This window comes from Schistocerca serialis, chromosome 1, assembly GCF_023864345.2.
Source record: "Schistocerca serialis cubense isolate TAMUIC-IGC-003099 chromosome 1, iqSchSeri2.2, whole genome shotgun sequence".
Classification (NCBI taxonomy): Eukaryota; Metazoa; Arthropoda; class Insecta; order Orthoptera; family Acrididae; genus Schistocerca; species Schistocerca serialis.
The window spans coordinates 526,167,527-526,189,667 of record NC_064638.1 but is presented as its reverse complement, the minus strand read 5'-3'; the positions used below and the strand labels follow the sequence as shown (position 1 = coordinate 526,189,667).

The following is a 22,141-nucleotide window of genomic DNA, read 5'->3' as shown; positions in this document are numbered from 1 at the left end:
CTCAGATCTACTGAGATAGAACTGAAGCTGCATGTGAGATTGTTTGGGCAAGACTCAGTATCAGGGATGGGCATAAAATGATAACTGGATCCTTCTATCACCTACCAGACTCATCTCCTGAAGTAAACAAAAACTTTAGAGAAAACCTCAGTTTACACGCACATAAGTTTTCCAATCATACTGTAATCGTTGGTGGAGGTTTTAATCACCCAACAATTAATTGGGAAAACTATGGTTTTGTTAGTGGTGGGTGTGATGAGACATCATGTAAAATATTACTAAATGCGTTCTCTTAAAACTACCTAGAACAGATAGTTAGGAATCCCACTCATGATGGAAATATATTGGATCTAATGGCAACATATCTCAATGAGGAACTTGAAACTTCCAGCACTGGGCAGGAGCATGTAGAGGAATTGCGGATCAAGTTTAAAAGAATAGTTGACCATGCACTGAATAGATATGTACCCAGTAGAACAGTTCATAATGGGAGGGAAACTACGTGGTATAGAGTCACTGTATAGAAATTATAAAAAACAGAAATTACTGCATAATAGGTGTCAAAGAAAGTGTAAGGGTATAGATAGAAGATGCTGAATGAAACGTGTTTGGCTGTCAAGAGAGCAATGCCTGATGCCTTCAATGATTATCATAGCAGAGTATTGTCAAATGATATTTCACAAAAGCCAAACAAATTCTGGTCATAGGTAAAGACTGTTAGTGGCACCAAAGTCAGTGTCCAGTTTCTAGCAAATGAGACAGGAACTGAAATTGAGAGTAGCAAAGCAAAAGCTGGAACGTTTAACTCCATAGTCAAATGAGGATAAGATTAGAATAATCACTGCACACACAGAGGATTTAAATGAATTATTCTTCCCGCACTCCATACATGAATGGAATGGGGAAAAAATCCTAATAATGTGACAGTGGTTTTCAGGGTATAGATGTAGATGTATTCCACTGAAAGGCTAAAACAATAGTGTTTCCAAGTAGATTCAAGATAAATGAAAAATAAAAAAATTTAATAGAGAAATGAAGAAATACACATCTGTGTGAACCCCAATGAGCTCTGCTTTATAAGTCAGCTAATACTAATTTAGCAGATTTGATAAGTAAACAAATTTGTAACATCAGCCTCCTTTCCTTGGTGTCAGACACCACATATCATTTTTCAGTGGGGCGCAAGAACCTGATTATAGGAAAATGATTATCCACAGCCACTGACCCAATCAATTTTGATTAAACCTGTTACTGAAAGGAGACCGTTCAAAGTGATGCACTAATACAATGGCGTAAACAGTTTCTTAAAAATATGAGCAGTTGTGTGTCAGCACAGTATTATTCTAAATAACATGTAATTGGCCCCTGAAACAAATACATTAGCAATGCAAAATAAAACACCCAACACTATTAACTGATACTCAAGCCTTTCATATAATAGCTTTCCTTCTTGGAGTGAAAAAACGATAGAAAGAACTTGAAAGATTTATACATACCTTGCAGATATTCTATTGAAAACAGCATTGAAGAAGTTTAAACTGAGAGCAAAGAGCACTTTAGATGCAAGATTTTTTAGCTGTAAAACATTTGGATTGTCTTGTGGTACATCTGAAACAAAGAAAATGAGTTTCAGCAAATATATGAGATGCAAACAAGTTATATTATCATAGTAAATAATAGTGCTAAATAATTATCATAGTTAATGCAGTAGTTATTGGGTGAACTGAGTAGCTCTTTAGTCTCTGTTGCTGGTCCCAAGCCCAGATAAAAGAGTAGGGTTGAAAGTGCAGCCACAAAATGTACTGAGGCGACCATAGCTGTAAATTGGAGCTTAATCTGTTCAAGGCTAACTACCTCCAAAACTCAAATATGAATAGGTCTTTTGGGAAAAAAATTTGCTGCCCTGTCCGACAAAAAAGCTGAAGAATGCTACGTCAGATTCAGTGGGTAGCCACCTAAAAGGCAGCAAGGAATCAATATGTTTGCAATCACCCAAACACCCACTTGCACAGAGTAGAATAAAACAATATCAAATTACCAATCAGAAAAATAAAAAATGTTAATAGCAGGGTTCCAAGAGATCACAAATAAAATGAACGAGTAGTCAAGTCTCAAAGATACAGAATTTACAAAGAGAAACCCAGATAAATTGTCATGCAACACTGCTCCCAATCTGGAATGCATTTTACAATGAATGTAAAAATAATAAGTTGTATAACTGATTTTCAAGCCATCTGACCAAGAATCAGAACTTCAACCTTACTAACACCAAACAAAATCTGTACCATCATAAACACTCGTGCCCCCACTAATTACATTAAGTATCTGTTGAGGACAATCTGTTGAAATCTCCTCAAACAGACTGTAAGCAAAGTAAATAAAAATAATGTTCAGATCTTATTAAGGGACCTCTATGCCCAGTTAGGAAGAGTAAAACATACCAAGGTAACAGGAATGAACAAACGCTTGCTGCATTCTGTAGTCAGTATGAAATCCCACTTGAAAAAAGAGGTCAAACAAGCTGGAAACATCCTGATCAGAGAAAAGGGGATGGCAGCTGGATTACATACACATGGACAAATCCTTTCCACACAGATATCTTTAGGTTACAGCACTTAGAGGACTAGACACAGGGTCAGATGATAGAGCAAAAATTCATTCTGCAAGCTTCCCTTCAGGCTGTGGCTAAACCTTGTCTCCTCAATATCCGTGCTTTTTAGGAGTTCTAGTTCTGCAAGTTCCACAAGAAATCTTCTGTGAAGTATGGATGCTAGATCAGGAACTGGCAGAGCTGTGAGGATGGGTCATGAGTTGTGTTTGGGTAGCTCAGTTGGTAGAGCACTTCTTTACAAAAGGCGAAGGTCCGAAGTTCAGGTCTCAATTCAGCACACTGTTTTGATCTGCTAGGAAGTTTCATATCAGCACACACACTGCTGGAGAGTGAAAATTCATTCTGGAAGCATCCCTCAGGTCACGGCTAAGCCACGCATCCACGATACCCTTTCTTCCTAAAGAGTCCGCAGCTTGTGGTCTAGTGGCTAGCATTGATGCCTCTGGATCACGGGGTCCCATGTTCGATTACTGGGAGGGTTGGGGACTGGGTGTTAGTGTTGTCATCATTTCATCGTCATCATCATTCATGACAGTGGCTAGATTGGACTGTGAAAAAAATTGGACTGTGTAAAAATTGGGAGTTTGTAAGCGTGCTGATGATCGTACAGCTGGGTGCTCCATAAGCCAAACATCATCACCTCCCAAAAGTGCTAGTCATAAGTTTAACAGGAGAACATCTGAAAGGTATGAAAGGTAGGTGATTATGAACTGGCAGAAGTAGAGCTGTGAAGAGAGGTTGTGAGTTGTGCTTGAGTAGCTACAAAAGGCAAAGGTTCTGAGTTCGAGTCTCGATCCAGCGCACAATTTTGATTTGTCAGGAAATTTCAAATCAGCACACAATCCTCTACTGTGTGAAAATTCAATCTGTATACTTTTTATTGGGTAACAACTTAAACCCATAGATTTTTGAGCACCGACTCTGAATCTGATCTCAGATTTTTTCTTTCTTTCTATTATGTACAGTTTTGTAACAATGCGCCTTCACTATGAACATGAAAATTAGCAAAACACAAGCTAATGAAATGGAAAGTAATAACAACCTCATTATTACACAGGAATTATATGCCATTGTCTTCCTTTTTCTCTTTTCCTTAAATCTTCTATCATAGTTTTTTCTTAAATGAATTGCATGTTAGTGGATAGAGACCAATGGAAGATCCCCTATCACATTGCTAGTCCAGTGGCTTTGATAATGTCTTTCCATTACCGTGATGTCTTGATGAAAGAACTCACTTTTTTCCTCACTGAGATCACAAAAATCTTCAAGGAAAAATCAAGATGATTGATAAGAAAGTGAATCTAGAGGCTCATCAAACAGTTTAACTTCCTTGAACTCTCCCAGCATGTTGGCTACAACAGAACTATTATGTGGGCCCTTTTTGCTGTCTAGGAACTCTCTCACCCACAGAGATTTTTTATTCAACATTGCAACTGAAGAGCATGTTTCCAATGTCAGATCCAACACACACTCATTTCATTTGGCCTCTTACAGATGAAGCACCTTCTCATACAGATATTTGAAACATTCTTCATTTTTAGATAAAGTTTTCACTAACTTTTTCATTAGGCCCTACTTAATGCATAGAAGTGGTAATTTTCCCCCTGGATACATGAGGTTCTCAAACAGAAATGTTCTTCTCTCCAGATTTCAAAGATTTTTTGGCTGGTCAATTTATACTGGACCAGCACTGATCCCTTGCCTTACCATTCCTTATCTTAATTATTTTATTAATCAAATCGTACAGGATGTATATATCATTAGACTCACTAATAAATGCATTTTTAAATACTTTGAAGTTTATTTTCTGGCTGTGAAAACCTTGACATCAGCTAAATTAGGTGTAAATCTATTACCAAATATTAAGATGTGAAAATTTGTCCTGAACTGGGACTCGAACCCAGATTTCACACCAATTGCATCGGTCACCTTAATCAGTTCGGCAATCCATGCAAGCTCCCCGGACCAACTCAAACTTCCATATGTCACACTGTCTACGTCCTTTTATCATAGCCCACTTAATTCATCACTAATATTGAGTAGTAGATCTATACCTAATACAGTCAATGTCAAGGAATTTGGAGCCAGTGAATTAATCTCAAAGTATTTCGTACAGCTGTGGATTGTCAATAGCATGCGTTCTTAAAAAAGTGGTAGGTGATGCAGTTTTTTATCATATTAGAGTTCAGCACACTAAAAACAAAAAAAAAAACAAAGTCATTTTAACTAAAATGTGTACAGCAGGTGGACGGCACTCACTCGCATATAGCAGATTTATGAGAGGAGTACAGAAATAAATAACAAAGAACACAATTCACACTAGCTTTCGAGCACTAGCTCTTTTTTTAGCACTAGTACACATGTTTGGGAATCTGTATGATCGTGTGTATGAATGTGTGCACTTTTGCCATAGAAAGAGCAAAAACTTGAAAGCTAGCATAAAGATTGCTTTATTTTGTGTGTTTGTGTGCACCACACATCCCTTTATTTTGCGTATTATTCCATCCAGTAATCAATTATACTTACAATGAGTATGAATATTCAACCCAATATACGAACAAATATGTATCAGAAGAACAAGATACCATGGCACAATAATTACATTGATAATCTCTGTCCAACCCCCTGAATAAATTTTTAATTTGAAGGAAACAGTTTTATGAACCTTACACTTTATATGCTACATGGAAGTAAAAAATGAAGGCTGCAAATAATGTGAGACACAGAAAGATCACCTACCCAGCATTTTGCTAAAGTAGCTTAGAAAATTGGCAAGGACAGTACATGGCATAAAGCAGTAGACTACAAGCAAGAAGCAATGCCTCTCACGTACAGACAAATTACAATTACTCCATTCTATGCCAAATAAATTAAGAATGCAACTAAACTTTTTAAAACAGAAAAAAAGCCATGGAGCTGACACCTTAAGAAAAGAACCAAAATACTGTTCTTCACCATATATATGCAATGTCTTCAGTCACAGATGCAACACATCATTATTAGAGTAAATATTTCCACACAGTATTAAATATGCTGTTGTCAAACCCCTTTGTAAGAAAGTTAGTAAGACAGAAATTAACAATTACCAATCAGTCTCACTACTTGCCTCCTTCTCGAAGGTGCTGGAAAAAGTTACTTGTGCAAGAACTATAACAGACTTCTCTCATAATAAGACACACACTCAGACTCAATTTACATTTCCAAACTGTATCTCTATAGAACATTCTGTTTTTCAATTCACAAATCAGATAATACAAAATTTGAATAACAAAATATTGCCCACTGGTATTTTTTGTGACTTGCCAGAAGCATTTGATTATGCAGTTCACAATGTTCTCCTAGAGAAGCTCGAATATTATGTTATTAGAGATCTCACTAGTAACTGGTTTTCATGATATAGAACTAACACGTTTTAAAAGTTGCATTAAGACCATCAGAGAGTGTACACAATGAAACAGTGTCTTCAGAATGTGGAATAGCTAATATAAGTGGACAAGTGTATCACAGAGATTGATATTGGGTCTTCTCTTATTCTTGTTATATATACATTATCTCTCAATATACAGTTTTTCCACGAAGCAGGAAAGTTCCCTTTGCTGATAATGCAGTTATTAAAATCAAGCCTGATGAACTAATTCCAACAGATGAAAATGTAAATAACATTATCTTGAAAATTAATAGCCAATGATCAGTAACTGGACAGCTGATACATTTAGTTAAAACACATTGCATATCATTCAAAACTGCACAAGACCTGACCACAACATCAGAAATAATGACTGAGGGTAAATCAATAAATGAAATAGTACAGTCTAAATTCTTAGGTATTTTTACTTATAAGAACCTGAACTGGAAGTCACACATTACTGAATTCTTAAACATCTAAGACCTGCAATTTTTGGTGATGGATAAAATCAGATTTTTGGGACTAAAATGTCAAAAAGTTGATTTATTTTTACTATTTTCAAAATGGTATCATATTCTGCAGTATCTCATCAGTGAGGAATAATTTGTTTGTTACTCCCTTAGGACATTTGTTGTCAAAAATCACAGTTTGTAAACTACAGTAACATTCATAAACATAATTATAGAAAAAGAAACTATTTGCATTATCTATCACTCAGCTTTGTGGGGCACAGAACGGAATGAGGTATTCGGCCATATAAATCTTTTACCATGTATTCAGTAGTGTAAAGAATTTAAAGGATAATAAAATTAACTAAATGCACAAACTAAAACCATAATCTACTTGACAATTCCCTATATTCTATAGAAAAATATCTGAATGTGCCGTAGCATGATTGTGTTTGTTTATGTATGAGGGAGAGAGAGATCAAACACAGAAAAGTATAAATTACTGTATACATGTAAGGAAAAAAATAAAAACAACTTAAGAACTTATGTAAATGACCAGCATACTGCCAAAGTTTTGTAGAACTGATTCATTACATATCACAGCAAAAGGCCACAATTATGATTCACAGAACATGTAAATAACTGACTCACTAAGAAGCATTGTTTCCTGTGAATCAATTACTGAAGGAGAGCCTTCAGTGATCTACGATTACCAATGAAAATTAGTCACAATGTTTAGATTGACACTAATGACTACCAGACAATGTTAACACACAGCAACCAAAGAGATGGATATCAAAAATTACTTGAGATATATCACATAAATGTCAAAACAAGGAGGAGTTATTTATATTGATAAGATACACATGATGGACTGTGGGGCAAACGGTATGGCTGGAAATGAAGATACACTTCTATGCTTTGACTTCATGTAATGTAACATGGCAGTTTTATAACAAGCTGCATAAGATCAGATGATGGCAGCATCATACTGTTGAAAGCGGTCATGTTGGAACAATAAACATGTCCACATCGCAACTGCAGTGTATGAAGTGAGTTCTTCATTTCCATTTATCCATTTAATTAAAATGTTTTGAAACAACAGCATCTCCAAGAACACATTCATAACTAATAACAAGGATCTATCTATGTATCCCAGTTACAAACATTAATTTTGAATTGTTGATTACTCAATTTATGACCTGATAGTAACATTGTAATATTACTCATAACTTTGCTGTTTATCTCAAACGTTCTCACTGATTTGAGGTTCTAAGATAAAATTGGAAACATGCAATTTGTACCTATCTCATGGTCATGAATCTAGCACAATTTTAATCATACAATGTGATTTACTTTTGAAACAATAGATAATCAAATTTTTATCTTACATTTTAGACAAGTAAAAGAACAATACTTAATACACATATTTAAAAGATACTATTTCATCAGCAGAAAATAAAGTTGACAGATAACAGACATTGATTTAAAACAATATAATAGGCTAAGCATCAGGGATCATACCTATAAACTGGCAAATTTCTCTAAGCAGTAGCTTCACATTCATAGCTTCTTCAAATTTTGCTGTATCTTTGGGTTGGTTACTGAGGCACTTTTCCAGTGTATCCAAAACAATCACTAATGATTCGTAACAATTTCTTTCAATATCTGGCCCATGTGGGCGTTGGCCGACAACAGTTGGAAACTGAAATTAATACATGTCATGTAAGTGTAAATATATGTAAAACACCAGTGACAGTGATACTCTGAATCTTAAAAATTCTAATATGGAAAGGGGTTGGTGAGAAACCTTGAAATAAATTAATGTTTATTGTAAATCGTACATGCATGTATATAACATCAAGAACCCATCAGTTAACTTCATATATGCTGTAGAAAGGCACATGACAGTCTATACATTTAAACAGAATTTGATACAAAGCTTACTGTAGCAGCCACTGCAATGTCAACAGCAATCAGATTACACACTCAGACACCAGAAATTTTGTTATCAAATTATGAACTTCAGTGATCTTGCTTCACTCATATAAGATTGGAACATGCAGATTTATTCTTGCCATTACTTTGTGTCACACTAGATAAAAAATTTCAGAGAGGCAGCAAGCTACCAAGAACCCCAAACACCATGCCGGATATCAGCTCTCAATGTATTTGCGAACAACATTCGCTGCATATTTATAGCTTATCTAGCATCAGTACTGTGGATATTTTATCAAATTCTAAAGGGCAATCAAGGAGTTTTCCTATGAGGGTGCTGCTTCAGTGTGTACGCAATGCAACACAACTCAGATACGCGAATATCAGCACCAACATGTGGGCAAGAGATTAGTGTGGCATTCGTGTCTTTCTGATGTGCGTACAGTACCGTATGTACTCGAATCTAAGCCGCACTTTTTTCTGGTTTTTGTAATCCGAAGAACCGCCTGCAGCTTAGAATCGAGTGCAAAGTAAGTGGAAGTTCTGAAAAATGTTGTCGCCACAGCTAACTTCTGCCATCGAATATATGTAGCGCTACACAGGCATGCTTAGCATGCACAAAGATAAATACTGGCTCCCAAACCTCTGAGTCAGTAGCTAAATAAATTAAAAGAAAAGGTAGAAGAATGTAAACATTATGCCATATATTCTTTCATGTTTGCTGCTATCTCATTTAAATCCTGTCTGCCTAATGAACTACAAAACTAGAGTGAGACAACAGCAAACGCGGAAGAATATACATATCATGTCACGTTTATATTCGTATTATTCTTATGCTGAAAAGTGATACAGTTGGAAATGAAGCACAGCAACTAACTAGATTTTTAAATCTAAGATGAATCTAATTTCTGTGCAGAATGTAATGTACTGAAGAGGCATGTGCAAAGATTTTCAAATGGAGAAAAATTTTCGCTAAACTCTCGTTCAGAACATCTTCTATCATACGCAGCCTATTATTTGATTCTTGTTGATCATCATCAAAGAAAGCAGCAGTGTAAGTAACAACAAAAAGCAGTCTCTTGCCATTGTTTCACTTATGAGACAATTCCTCTCTTTTTTTTTATGTAAGCCGCGGTAGCACACACAAAAGCAAGCCATGCCGCAATCAGCGACAGGTCGTAAAGACTCATTATCAGAATGCGACAAACAATGCATGACACACTACAATAATGCATTTTCAGCTTAGACTGACATAAACACCTATAACAAAGAGAACGGCACTTATCAGATCAAACCAGACGAAGCAAGTGAAAAAGGAAGAGTACCCGTATAAATACGGACGGAGCACCTGACACATAGCAATGGCTACTTGGTAAAGATTAACTCTTAACTTACGACTCAAACCAAACTACTGTAGCTGTATCTTCATCCATTTGACCCCAATTGTGTCTCATGTTACAATGGACCAACTTTGTTTCGATTTGGAAGTGCAGTATAAAACTTTTCTCTCCCCTTGAATTTCCAGTCTCAAATTTCAGGTGCGGCTTATTCGGGAAAATTTTTTTTTCCTCAATTTCGAGTCCCATTTTTCAAGTGTGGCTTAGATTCGAGTAAATACGGTAAATGCGGAAACATGAACTATGGCAACGTAATTACCCAATGTGTCCAAACAGAACCAATGTGCTGCTATTCTTTTCTACGCTGCCAAAGGACAAATAGTGGTAGACATCCATCATACAATGAAGAATGTGTATGGGGCAGCACGTCTGTCGAAAACCACCACTGTGGAATGGTGCACGAGAAGGGATGCAGATAATGCATGTACCCATATTGCAAATGTCATAACACAAAAGTTACACCAACTCATGTGGGAGGCAGTCAAGCACCTACGCTATGGTCCTCATCTCTCCCCATACGATTATCGAGCCTTCGGTCCCTTAAAAAGTTCTCTGAAGCATCAACAATTCCTGTCGGACTACCAAACAGGTATCTTCAACTGGTGTGTCGGTGGGATGATTGCCTCAATATTCATGGCAATTTTGCCTGATTAGCATTCTGATTCTGCAGCGTGCAATCTTCAATTAGAAATTTTCAGATAGGCCCTTATAATACTGCACAATGTGTTTTGTTTTTCATTTATTTTATCGTGCCCTACAACTTACACTGCATGTATATCTGTGATGGCATATTATTGTATACGTGGTACCACATGAACTATGTGGTTCCTTACTTCTCTCGGCTAAGGTCAGAGAGAGTATCGCTCAAAAGAGGCTGGGGTGCCAGTTGTGGAGGCTGCAGAAATACTTTGGGCCCAAATCAGCCGAAGTAGCAACAACCGATGCCAGTTCACTTCGGAACATTCAATCTGTATCACCATTTTAAAGCTGACATCATCCATGGGCCACTACCAGACCCTTCTTAAGCTTACTGGCCAACATCTAACTTCATATCGGTACTCTGCTTGTTTCACAGGCCAAGTATCTGATGACATCACTCACAAGCCATCCCCAGCACAGGGCTCCAACCCCAACCACTTCAACAGCACTGGCACCACAAGAGTGCCACAACAGTAGAGGCCATAAATCCAGAAGCCACAGTTATTCTGCTACAAACTCAACACTTCAGTCGATTCAGAAATGGGCTTCACCATACGGATCTCGCTCTGATACTCTCAGCCTCTTTGTCCATTCCTTGTTCAACAGTCACACACTTGAGGAGATCCATGTATCTTTTGAATCTCTTGTACCCACACAATTTTTTACTACTATGAAAAGACAAGTAGCTGTTTAACGCTGTTATCAAAAATCTCAAAAAGTTCTTGACAGACTTACTTATTACTTACATATTTTTAAAAGATACTGTAATAAAAAAAATTAAATTAAAAAAATTCAAAAATTCTACATTGACTTATTTCACATTTTTACATGATGCTCTAACAACGTGTGACGGACACTGGCTAAAGCCAAGTAGTTGTTTAACATTGTTACCAAAATTCTTACACCAATTTACTTCAAATGTTTACATGATACTCTAATAAACACTCAGATGGGCAAAGGCTACTTTTTTTTAAAATAAATCTTCTCTTCTTTTTCTTGTGGCTTTGTCCAACATTTTCGCATGGTCGGCAGGGTTATGGTCGGATTTGGCACGGTATTTGAAGGGATGGCCGAATGCCCTTCCTGTCGCCACCCCGTGACACGAAATGATGATGATGATGAAATGATGAGGACAACACAAACATCCAGTCCTGCGGCATAGAAAAATCCCCAACCTGGCTGGGAATCAAACTTGGGACCCCGTGATCCAGAGGCAGCAAGGCCAGCCACTAGACCACGAGCTGCGGATACATTTTTTACAATAAATATAATATATAAATACACAGCATGTCCCAACAAAGCATTAATAATGCTTGGTATGTTGAATGGGAATGCACACTGATTAGTTTTCAAGCAGTAGCCCATGTCCAGAAAAGTACAGAAGTACAGCTTCGGCACTGGAGAATGTCAGAGTCTGAGATGGGTGTGCATTCCACATTACATCAATAAATCCAATATGAGTAGCACATTATGCTGTCTATATTACAAATGGGTTCTGGACTGTGTACCTCCTACATCAATGCAGAGCCTACAATGGCAGTGCTGAGCCTCATGCACGAGCCAGTAAGTGTGGTTGTCTTTTAAGTACTCCAGTCACTCCTTGTACTCGAGCAATAAGGTCCTCCACTGATGTTACAGGTGTACCACACCATACTCTTCAGACAACCACACACAAAATAGTTGAGGCATGACAGATCTGCGCACTGTGCTGTCCACGGAACTGGTCTCCATTGGTTGGGATATGCCATGCTGAAGTGATTCTACACATTGACATCAAAAGTGTGCTGGAGCTCTGTCATGTTGCAGCCAAATGTTCATCTGAACATTCAGTGGCACTACATCTAACAAGGTAGGCAAATCACTCTAATAAATGTGAGGTAGATCAGTCTTGTTAGTCAGTTGGGCAGTATATATGGCCCAAAGATATGGTCACCCATTATCCCAGGCCAGATATTAACACCAACCATGTGCTGGTGATTTTGAATCATCTACGCAGGCACATTCTTGTCTGCCCAAACATGCATGTTACGCAATTTTAACATACCTTGTCTAGCAAATGTGCGTTAATCCACTAATGCACCAAGCTTGGGAATTGTGGCTGGAGTATGCACTGTTGTAAATACTACTGCGCAAACTGTACCCACCATGATTAATCCTTCTGCGCAAACTGTACCCACCATGATTAATCCTTCTCCTGTAATGCCAGCACTTTCTGCATATGGTACGGATGGGGCCATTGCTTACGGACAAGACCCCACAAGGCACTTTAATCCGCGTGCAGCACCTGTGCTACCTGCTGAATGCTGGTGGCTGGGTCCTGGGTCTGATCATTATCAGCATGTCCTCCTCCCACTGCAGTGCTCAAACCGAGTGTGGCCAATCCGCATCACGTTTCGGCAGCTACCAGATGCCAAATAGTAGATTGGGGATAGTATTCACAAGTACCAAGCACAAAATGCTACTATTTTACAATGGACACACCTCAGGTAGAAAATACTTACTTGCAACTTTCTGTCATCTCAGAGGCATCTATCAATGTCCACAAACATGGAATGATGTGGGGAATGTCTGTTTGGAAAATGTTATGCATACAGTCTTGCAGCAGCTCTCCCACTGCAATCCACTTTGCCGTATGGAAGCAACATGTCGGTCATTTCTGCAGCTGTGTACTTGTACATATCACACTGCTGTCAACAATGATGCTGCACTGGTAGACCAAATGAGTCTGTAGCAGGACGTGTACAAGGGCAGTGTAGAGAAATGTGGCATATACACAGGAATGTTATTAGGCTCAGGTTGTCCATCTACAGAACACAGATAGTTAAAGGACTGCATATGTTCCATATTCAGACACCAAAATGAATTGGAACAAACCATCAACAGTCACTCTCAGACTGTGACGCCCTCCACCACGCAAGCTGTGCATTTCCAGATATGGGTTCCTTCTTGAAAACCGATCAGTTTGCTTTCCCACACAACATTCTAAGTACTGTCGGTGTTTTTTCTTGAGATACTTTGTATATGTCATTTATAAAGGGGAAACTTTGTCAGCAGAAATATTGAAAAGTTCTTGACCGATTTATTTCAGATTTTTCCACAATACTCTAATAAACATACAAACATAGTCTGTATACTTTTCTTAAACATTCTACAAGATTTCTGTTAAAACCAAGTGTGAGAAAGAAAATGCAGTGCTGTGCTGTGAAAATGTGCAGTTTCATTTTCTTTCTCGCAGTCAGTTTTAACTATGACAGCTGGCCATTTAAATTCTCCACTATATATATATATATATATATATATATATATATATATAGAGGGAAACATTCCACGTGAGAAAAATATATCTAAAAACAAAGAAGATGTGACTTACCAAACGAAAGCGCTGGCAGGTTGATAGACACACAAACAAACACAAACATACACACAAAATTCTAGCTTTCGCAACCAATGGCTGCTTCATCAGGAAAGAGGGAAGGAGGAGAGGGAAAGACGAAAGGATGTGGGTTTTACGGGAGAGGGTAAGGAGTCATTCCAATCCCAGGAGCGGAAAGACTTACCTTAGGGGAAAAAAGGACGGGTATACACTCGCACACACACACACACACACACATATCCATCCACAGTATATGTGTGGATGGATATGTGTGTGTGTGTGCGCGAGTGTATACCCATCCTTTATATATATATATATTTTTCTCCTCATTTTTATACATGCAAACGTTGTTAAAAATTATGTACACAACCTCGGTTTTAACAGTAAACAGGACAGTTGAATTTATGGATTATCAGCTTATGATTAGAATACTACCACACAATCTGAACTGTCCAAACTTTGTAATATCCCATTCATAGATTAAAACTATGGTAAGTACTGTCATTGGAGCTATTATGCTCATAGATCCAGCAGATGTTGACGTCTCCCTCATACCAGAAGTACCAAAGATCCCATCCAAATTCACCCATTCACTTTAAGTGACTTCAATTCCCAATCAAGGTTTCACTTGCTATACAAGGATCAAGATCAAAGAGAGGGAGGAGGCAGAGGAGACAGGGATGAGGAGATTGCAGAGAAGGGGGAGCAGGAGGTTAGGAAATAAATCCAATTCCTATACATATTTGGCAATTGTGGTGCATTGCTGCATTCACTAATATGTTACGTGGATTGCACATGGCAGCAAGTGAATTTTGGACATAACTGAAATATTTTTGAATTTCTCACAAATAATCTTTAGTTTCCCAAAATCTGTCAGTAGAGGAATTGACTACTACTTGTTTTGCATGTAGTTGGAGGTATAAGCTTATTGTGTTTCATTATCTTCATGTACCTGATCAACAACAGTAATTAGTTACTGACGTCCATTACACACTTATTTTATATGCCTTGTAACTGCACTTTTTCCAGTTAAGGACATTACAGCTTTAGAGTTCGAGTGTTAAATTCTTCTTTCTATATCGCCTTCTCATAAACATATTTGCATTTATGAATCATGTAGCTGCAGTCATTGTTTTGAGGCACCCAAACAGCCACTGTGAAGATCATCTGAGATTTATTAGCAGCAAATAGCTAGTCTTAAAAAATTACTGCTTTTGTTTCATGTTCTTCTTCCAGGTCAACTGCTTCTGCAGTTTTTCACATACTTAATTCCGTAACCCGATGTAAAACTTTACCATAATCTTAAAATTTTGTCAGTTTACACTAACACATTCTGACTATAATTTATTTACTAGTATAATAGGAAATTTCCTTCAAATATCACAAGTATGTACTAACATTATACTTTTAGCTCAGTAGTATTTTATTAAGTTTTATTTGCTGGAGAAGAAAAACATTTTACTTACTTAATGCATTAAATGCTCTTTTGTTAACTAATCACACAATACCTAACCATATTTAAAACATTTTTTTTATTTTAAAATCAGTATTGCCTATCCTTCATGCTGTTTGAAGTTTGATGAACTCATTCATATTTCAATGGCTGAAGTGATGGTGCAAACTATGTAATTTTTGCACCTAATATTTACAGTAATACATGACAACATTTTTACGATCTTCAAGTATTTTTCTGCTGCTACTGCATTAAATAAATACCGGTGCTTCAAATGTATCAACTCAACCTCTCTCTTCTTCAACAGCACTGTACAAAACACAATGTGAATGGTTCTGTGTTTATCATTTGAACATTGTCCGCCCCCGGTAGCTGAGTGGTCAGCGTGACAGAATATCAATCCTAAGGGTCCGGGTTCGATTTCCGGCTGGATCGGAGATTTTCTCCACTCAGGGACTGGGTGTTGTGATGTCCTAATCATCATCATTTCATCCCCATCAATGCGCAAGTCGCTGAAGTGGTGTCAAATCGAAAGACTTGCACCCGGCGAACGGTCTACCCGACGGGAGGCCCTAGTCACACGACATTTAATTATTTATTTGAACATTTATATTTAAAAGTTTCGCTCTGCACAGATTCCTGATATCAGCGGAAAATAAGCAGTAAAAATAATACCTGTGATTGTATGTTGCTACACTGTGTTCGCATCAATATTTCTTTTTTCTCATTTCACATACAAAAAGCTACATTTAAATCAGCCATTTTCCTTCCTACGGTTTTGACATTCTTAGCAGACTTCTACAACCTGACCTTCAATAAACCATTTGCACTTTACTGATTCCGTTACCAGTGTTCATTTTACTCCACTCCCTATGGCAGCACACTGATTATTCTCTTCTTACAGTACCACATTTCCATATTCATTTACCATTTTTCTCATCTCATTACAAACCTGCTCATGTTAAATGCTGCCACACAGGAATCTTCCGTATCTTGCTCTCTACAGTGAAGAAATAATTGATAATCTGAACAGTTAGATTAACTGATTTATCTGCTCAACGTGAATCAGTTTCAAGTCAATCTAGTCATAAGCCCTCTTCCTATTATAGTACAATTACATTAAGTTTGATAAATAACTCAAATGTACATGGAAGACTGTAAGACAAACAAAAGAGTATCTGAAATCAAATATATAATTTGAACTTACCATTTCATTTACACGTTGTAGGATTTTTGTGAGACCTGAAATAACTAAAGAAAATCTGTATCTGCTTATCTGGATAAGACATTTCTTGTTCTGTTCTTCATTTATCCGAGAATGTGTAGTTTGAGGCCCGGTTCGACATGGCAACTGAAATTCAACAAAAACAAGAAAATATGCAATTGCTACTTCATTTATCAGATAATTTTAGACAATTATAATTACAGTGCAATATTAAAAGATGACTGTATGCTATTTCATGGAATTCAAAATGTAATTATAAAGCCTGTTTCATGTCAAACGACAAACAGGGTTAGAGGGGCAGTGTTTTTACTGTTGTGGGAATTTCTTTCATATTATGGCACAAGAACGAACTCTATGGTTCACTTTTCAAATTAAGTTACAATCACGCACCTTCAATCTTTTGAAAATAATAAAATAACACAATGCAAACTAGAATGTCACATATAAAATACAGTAAATTTCTGATCATCAAAGGAATCCTTTCTCTGTCTCAGTCACCTACCTAACATGCCCTAAAGCCCACCCCAGACTCTTCCATAGTTCTGGCTCATGCTGGAATTTAGCGTTGAAGTAGGATAAATTCACCCACAAGTAGAAGACAAATTCTTGCCATCCACATTGACTAAGTCCATCTTTCTGCTCTAAAGGAGCAGCCACTTTAGTTGTCCATCAACAGTTGGTGAGTACACTTCAGTTATTGTTTTTCCATGATGAATATGCCTTTACTGGGATTTACTCTGCATCATAAGGCTAAAAGATAAGCTGTTCGATAAATGAGCTGTGAAACACACACCACTGAAGAGATGTCAGAACAAATGGCTTGTAACCAGCTGGGAGCCTCACGACATTTTTTTAATTGCCACACCTGTTATACACAGTAACTCATCACTGTCTCCGAGCACACTAATTGTAGGTACAGTAACCCTGAGTCAAAGGTGTGAGAATGTGTGTAAAGTCATTTACATCATAAGTGACAAATGAGAGAGTTGAGCACTTCCCCTATTGTGTGCTGGCCACTCTCAGAGGACAGTACTTCTGTCCTCCCTCCCATACAGGTACGGGTAATGTTATGCTGCACCCACTTCACTGCCATCTTCTACAGCCAGTCTTATGTTTTTTACAAGACTAGCTTGACTTATTGCTTTCAGTGCCTTTTTTTACTGTCAACAGGATCAAGGAGTACTTTTTTTAACCAATAATTTTTATTTAAGTAAATAAGATTTTGGTTTCCTCTTTCAACTCATAACACTTCAGTGGACAATTAGGAATAAGGTTATGAAGAGACATGGCACTCATATATGGAGAGAAGAATTCAAATTACTATTAATCATCCCAATTTAGTTATTAATTCTGAGCTCATTTTCTTCGGAAATCTAGCTATTTGCATTTGTAATTGCTTGAGCACTACAGGGTGTACCACTAGAACCTTCCTGATTTCAAGGACCCAGGAGAGAAAAACCACAGAAGATACGACAATGAAAAAGCATCTCAAAGAATTTATATTCCCACGTCAGGAGTGAAAAGTATTGTCGCCAGAGTGCAGCATGGTTGCATGAACTGAAAATGGCGACTCCACAGCAGCGTGCGTAAGCAGTAGTGTGGTTTCCAGAAACAAAATAGCCAATTACTGTGCAAAGAAATTATCGTCATGTGTATGAATGTGATCCACCTGATGTGAAAACAATTAAGGAATGGTATAGGAAGTTTCTGACAACAGGAAGTGTTCCCGAGACATTTTGGCACTGCACATTACAGAGTTTTAGAGGAGACAGTAGAGGGCATCAGACAAACATTTCTCAGAAGCCCACGTGAGTCAGTTCGTCACGCATCTAGGCAACTTGATGTACCTCAATCAACACTGCATCACGTAGTTCACCAGCATCTTCGTATGTGTGCTTACAAAGTGCAAATTCTGCAACAACTGATGCTGAACGACAAACCATGCCAACAACAATTTGCCGCGGATATTCTGCAGCATATTGATATATGGACCTCCCATGAACCATGACCTTGCCATTGGTGGGGAGGCTTGCTATACAGATAGCTGCACAGTAGATGCAACCACAATGGAGGGGTATCTGTTGAGAGGCCAGACAAACGTGTGGTTCCTGAAGAGGGGCAGCAGCCTTTTCAGTAGTTGCAGGGGCAACAGTCTGGATGACTGACTGATCTGGCCTTGTAACACTAACCAAAACAGCCTTGCTGTGCTGGTATTGCGAATGGCTGAAAGCAATGGGAACTACAGCCGTAATTCTTCCCGAGGGCATGCAGCTTTACTGTATGGTTACATGATGATGGCGTCCTCGTGGGTAAAATATTCCGGAGGTAAAATAGTCCCCCATTTGGACCTCCGGGTGGGAACTACTCAGGAGGACGTTGTTATCAGGAGAAAGAAAACTAACGTCCTACGGGTCGGAGAATGGAATGTCAGATCCCTTAATCAGGCAGGTAGTTTAGAAAATTTAAAAAGGGAAATGGACAGGTTAAAGTTAGATATAGTGGGAATAAGTGAAGTTTGGTGGCAGGAGGAGCAAGACTTCTGGTCAGGTGAATACAGGGTTATAAATACAAAATCAAATAGGGGTAATACAGGAGTAGGTTTAATAATAAATAAAAAAATAGGAATGCGGGTAAGCTACAACAAACAGCATAGCGAACCCATTATTGTGGCCAAGATAGATACAAAGCCCACGCCTACCATAGTAGTACAAGTTTATATGCCAACTAGATCCACAGATGATGAAGAGATTGACGAAATGTATGATGAGATAAAAGAAATTATTCAGATAGTGAAAGGGAGACAAAAATTTAATAGTCATGGGTGACTGGAATTCGAGAGTAGGAAAAGGAAAAGAAGGAAACATAGTAGGTGAATATGGAATGGGGGTAAGGAATGAAAGACGAAGCCGCCTGGTAGAATTTTGCACAGAGCATAACTTGATCATAGCTAACACTTGGTTCAAGATCATGAAAGAAGATTGTATACATGGAAGAAGCATGGAGATACTGGAAGGTTTCAGATAGAATATATAATGGTAAGACAGAGATTTAGGAACCACGTTTTAAACTGTAAGACATTTCCAGCGGCAGATTTGGACCACAATCTATTGGTTACGAACTGAAGATTAAAACTGAAGAAACTGCAAAAAGGTGGGAATTTAAGGAGATGGGACCTGGATAAACTGACAGAGCCAGAGGTTGTACAGAGTTTCAGGGAGAGTATTAGGGAAAGATTGACAAGAATGGGGGAAAGAAGTACATTAGAAGAAGAATGGGTAGCTTTGAGAGATGAAATAGTGAAGGCAGCAGAGGATCAAGTAGGTAAAAACACGAGGGCTAGTAGAAATCCTTGGGTAACAGAATAGATATTGAATTTAATTGATGAAAGGAGAAAATACAAAAATGCAGTAAATGAAGGAGGCAAAAAGGAATACAAACGTTTCAAAAATGAGAGCGACATGAAGCACAAAATGGCTAAGCAGGGATGGCTAGAGGACAAATGTAAGGATGTAGAGGCTTATCTCACGAGTGGTAAGATAGATACTGCCTACGGGAAAATTAAAGAGACCTTCAGAGAAAAGAGAACCACTTGCATGAATATCAAGAGCTCAGATGGATACCCAGTTCTAAGCAAAGAAGGGAAAGCAGAATGGTGGAAGGAGTATACAGAGGGTCTATACAAAAGCAATGTTCTTGAGGATAGTATTATGGAAATGGAAGAGGATGTAGATGAAGATGAAATGGGAGATACGATACTGCGTGAAGAGTTTGACAAAGCACTGAAAGACCTAAGTCGAAACAAGTCCCCGGGAGTAGACAACATTCCATTAGAACTGCTGATAGCCTTGGGAGCGCCAACCCTGACAAAACTCTACCATCTGGTAAGCAAGATGTATGAGACAGGTGAAATACCCTCAGATTTCAAGAAGAATATAATAATTCTAATCCCAAAGAGAGCAGGTGTTGACAGATGTGAAAATTACCAAACTTACAGTTTAATAAACGACGGCTTCAAAATACTAACATGAATTCTTTACACATGAATGGAAAAACTGGTAAAAGCCGGCCTCAGGGAATATCAGATTGGATTCCATAGAAATGTTGGAACATGGAAGGCAATACTGACCCTACGGCTTATCTTAGAAAATAGATTAAGGAAAGGCAAACCTACGTTTCTAGCATTTGTAGACTTAGAGAAAGCTTTTGACAATGTTGACTGGAATACTCTCTTTCAAATTCTGAAGGTGGCAGGGGTAAAATATAGGGAGCAATAGGCTATTTACGCAGATGGCAGTTATAAGAGTGGAGGGGCATTAAAGGGAAGCAGTGGTTGGGAAGGGAGTGAGACAGGGTTGTAGCCTATCCCCGATGTTAGTAAATCTGTATAGTGAGCAAGCAGTAAAGGAAACAAAAGAAAAATTCGGGTAGGTACTAAAATCCATGGAGAAGAAGTAGAAACTTTGAGATTCGCCGATTATATTGTAATTGTGTCAGAGACAGCAAAGGACCCGGAAGAGCAGCTGAACGGAATGGACAGTGTCTTGAAAGGAGGATATAAGATGAACATCAACAAAAGCAAAACAAGGATAATGGAATGTAGTCGAATTAAATTGGGTGATGCTGAGGGAATTAGATTAGGAAATGAGACACTTGAAGTAGTAAATGAGTTTTGGTATTTGGGGAGCAAAATAACTAATCATGGTTGAAGTAGAGAGGACATAAAATGTAGACTGGCAATGCCATGGAAAGCGTTTCTGAAGAACAGAAATTTGTTAACATCGAGTATAGATTTAAGTGTCAGGAAGTTGTTTCTGGAACTATTTGTATGGAGTGTACCATGTATGGAAGTGATACGTGGACAATAAATAGTATAGACAGGAAGAGAATAGAAGCTTTCGAAATGTAATGCCACAGAAGAATGCTGAAGATTAGATGGGTAGATCACATAACTAATGAGGAGGTATTGAATAGAATTGGGGAGAAGAGAAATTTGTGGCACAACTTGACCAGAAGAAGGGATCGGTTGGTAGGACATATTCTGAGGCATCAAGGGATCACCAATTTAGTATTGGAGGGCACCGTGGAGGGTAAAAATCGTAGAGGGAGACCAAGAGATGAATACACCAAACAGATTCAGAAGGATGTAAATTGCAGTAGGTATTGGGAGATGAAGAAGCTTGCACAGGGTAGAGTAGCATGGAGAGCTGCATCAAACCAGTCTCTGGACTGAAGACCACAACAACAGCATTGATATGGATGCCAGCTTCCTGGAAAGATGTTTATTCTCATCTGATGCAACCTTTTATCTGTCAGGAAGGGTTAATAGGCATAATGTTCGGATTTGGGGTTCGCAAAATATGCATGTTGTCATTTAACATGTCCATATAGCCCTAAACTAAACGTCTGGTGCGGTCTAATGCATGACAGGATTGTTCGACGTTCTTCTTTGCACAACAAACAGTGAATGGGTCAGTGTATCTAGACACGCTGGAGCCGTTTGTGTCCCCTCAGATACAAGACTTGCAACCCAACATTATTTTTCAAAATTTGCTCAGTTATCTCATACCAATTATGGACACAACTCTGTGGG

At 38.1% G+C, this 22,141-nt stretch overlaps 1 protein-coding gene across 1 annotated transcript in view; it reads right to left on the bottom strand.

Moving 5' to 3' along the window:
• Positions 1-22,141, bottom strand: part of LOC126474727 (neurofibromin) — a 457,914-nt gene that overhangs the window by 420,989 nt on the left and 14,784 nt on the right. The window contains exons 2-4 of the mRNA XM_050102210.1: positions 16,534-16,677; positions 7,991-8,171; positions 1,497-1,608 (exon numbers count right to left, since the gene is read on the bottom strand). Of these exons, the coding sequence (XP_049958167.1) occupies positions 1,497-1,608; positions 7,991-8,171; positions 16,534-16,677 (437 nt within the window). The remainder of the gene's footprint in view (positions 1-1,496; positions 1,609-7,990; positions 8,172-16,533; positions 16,678-22,141) is intronic.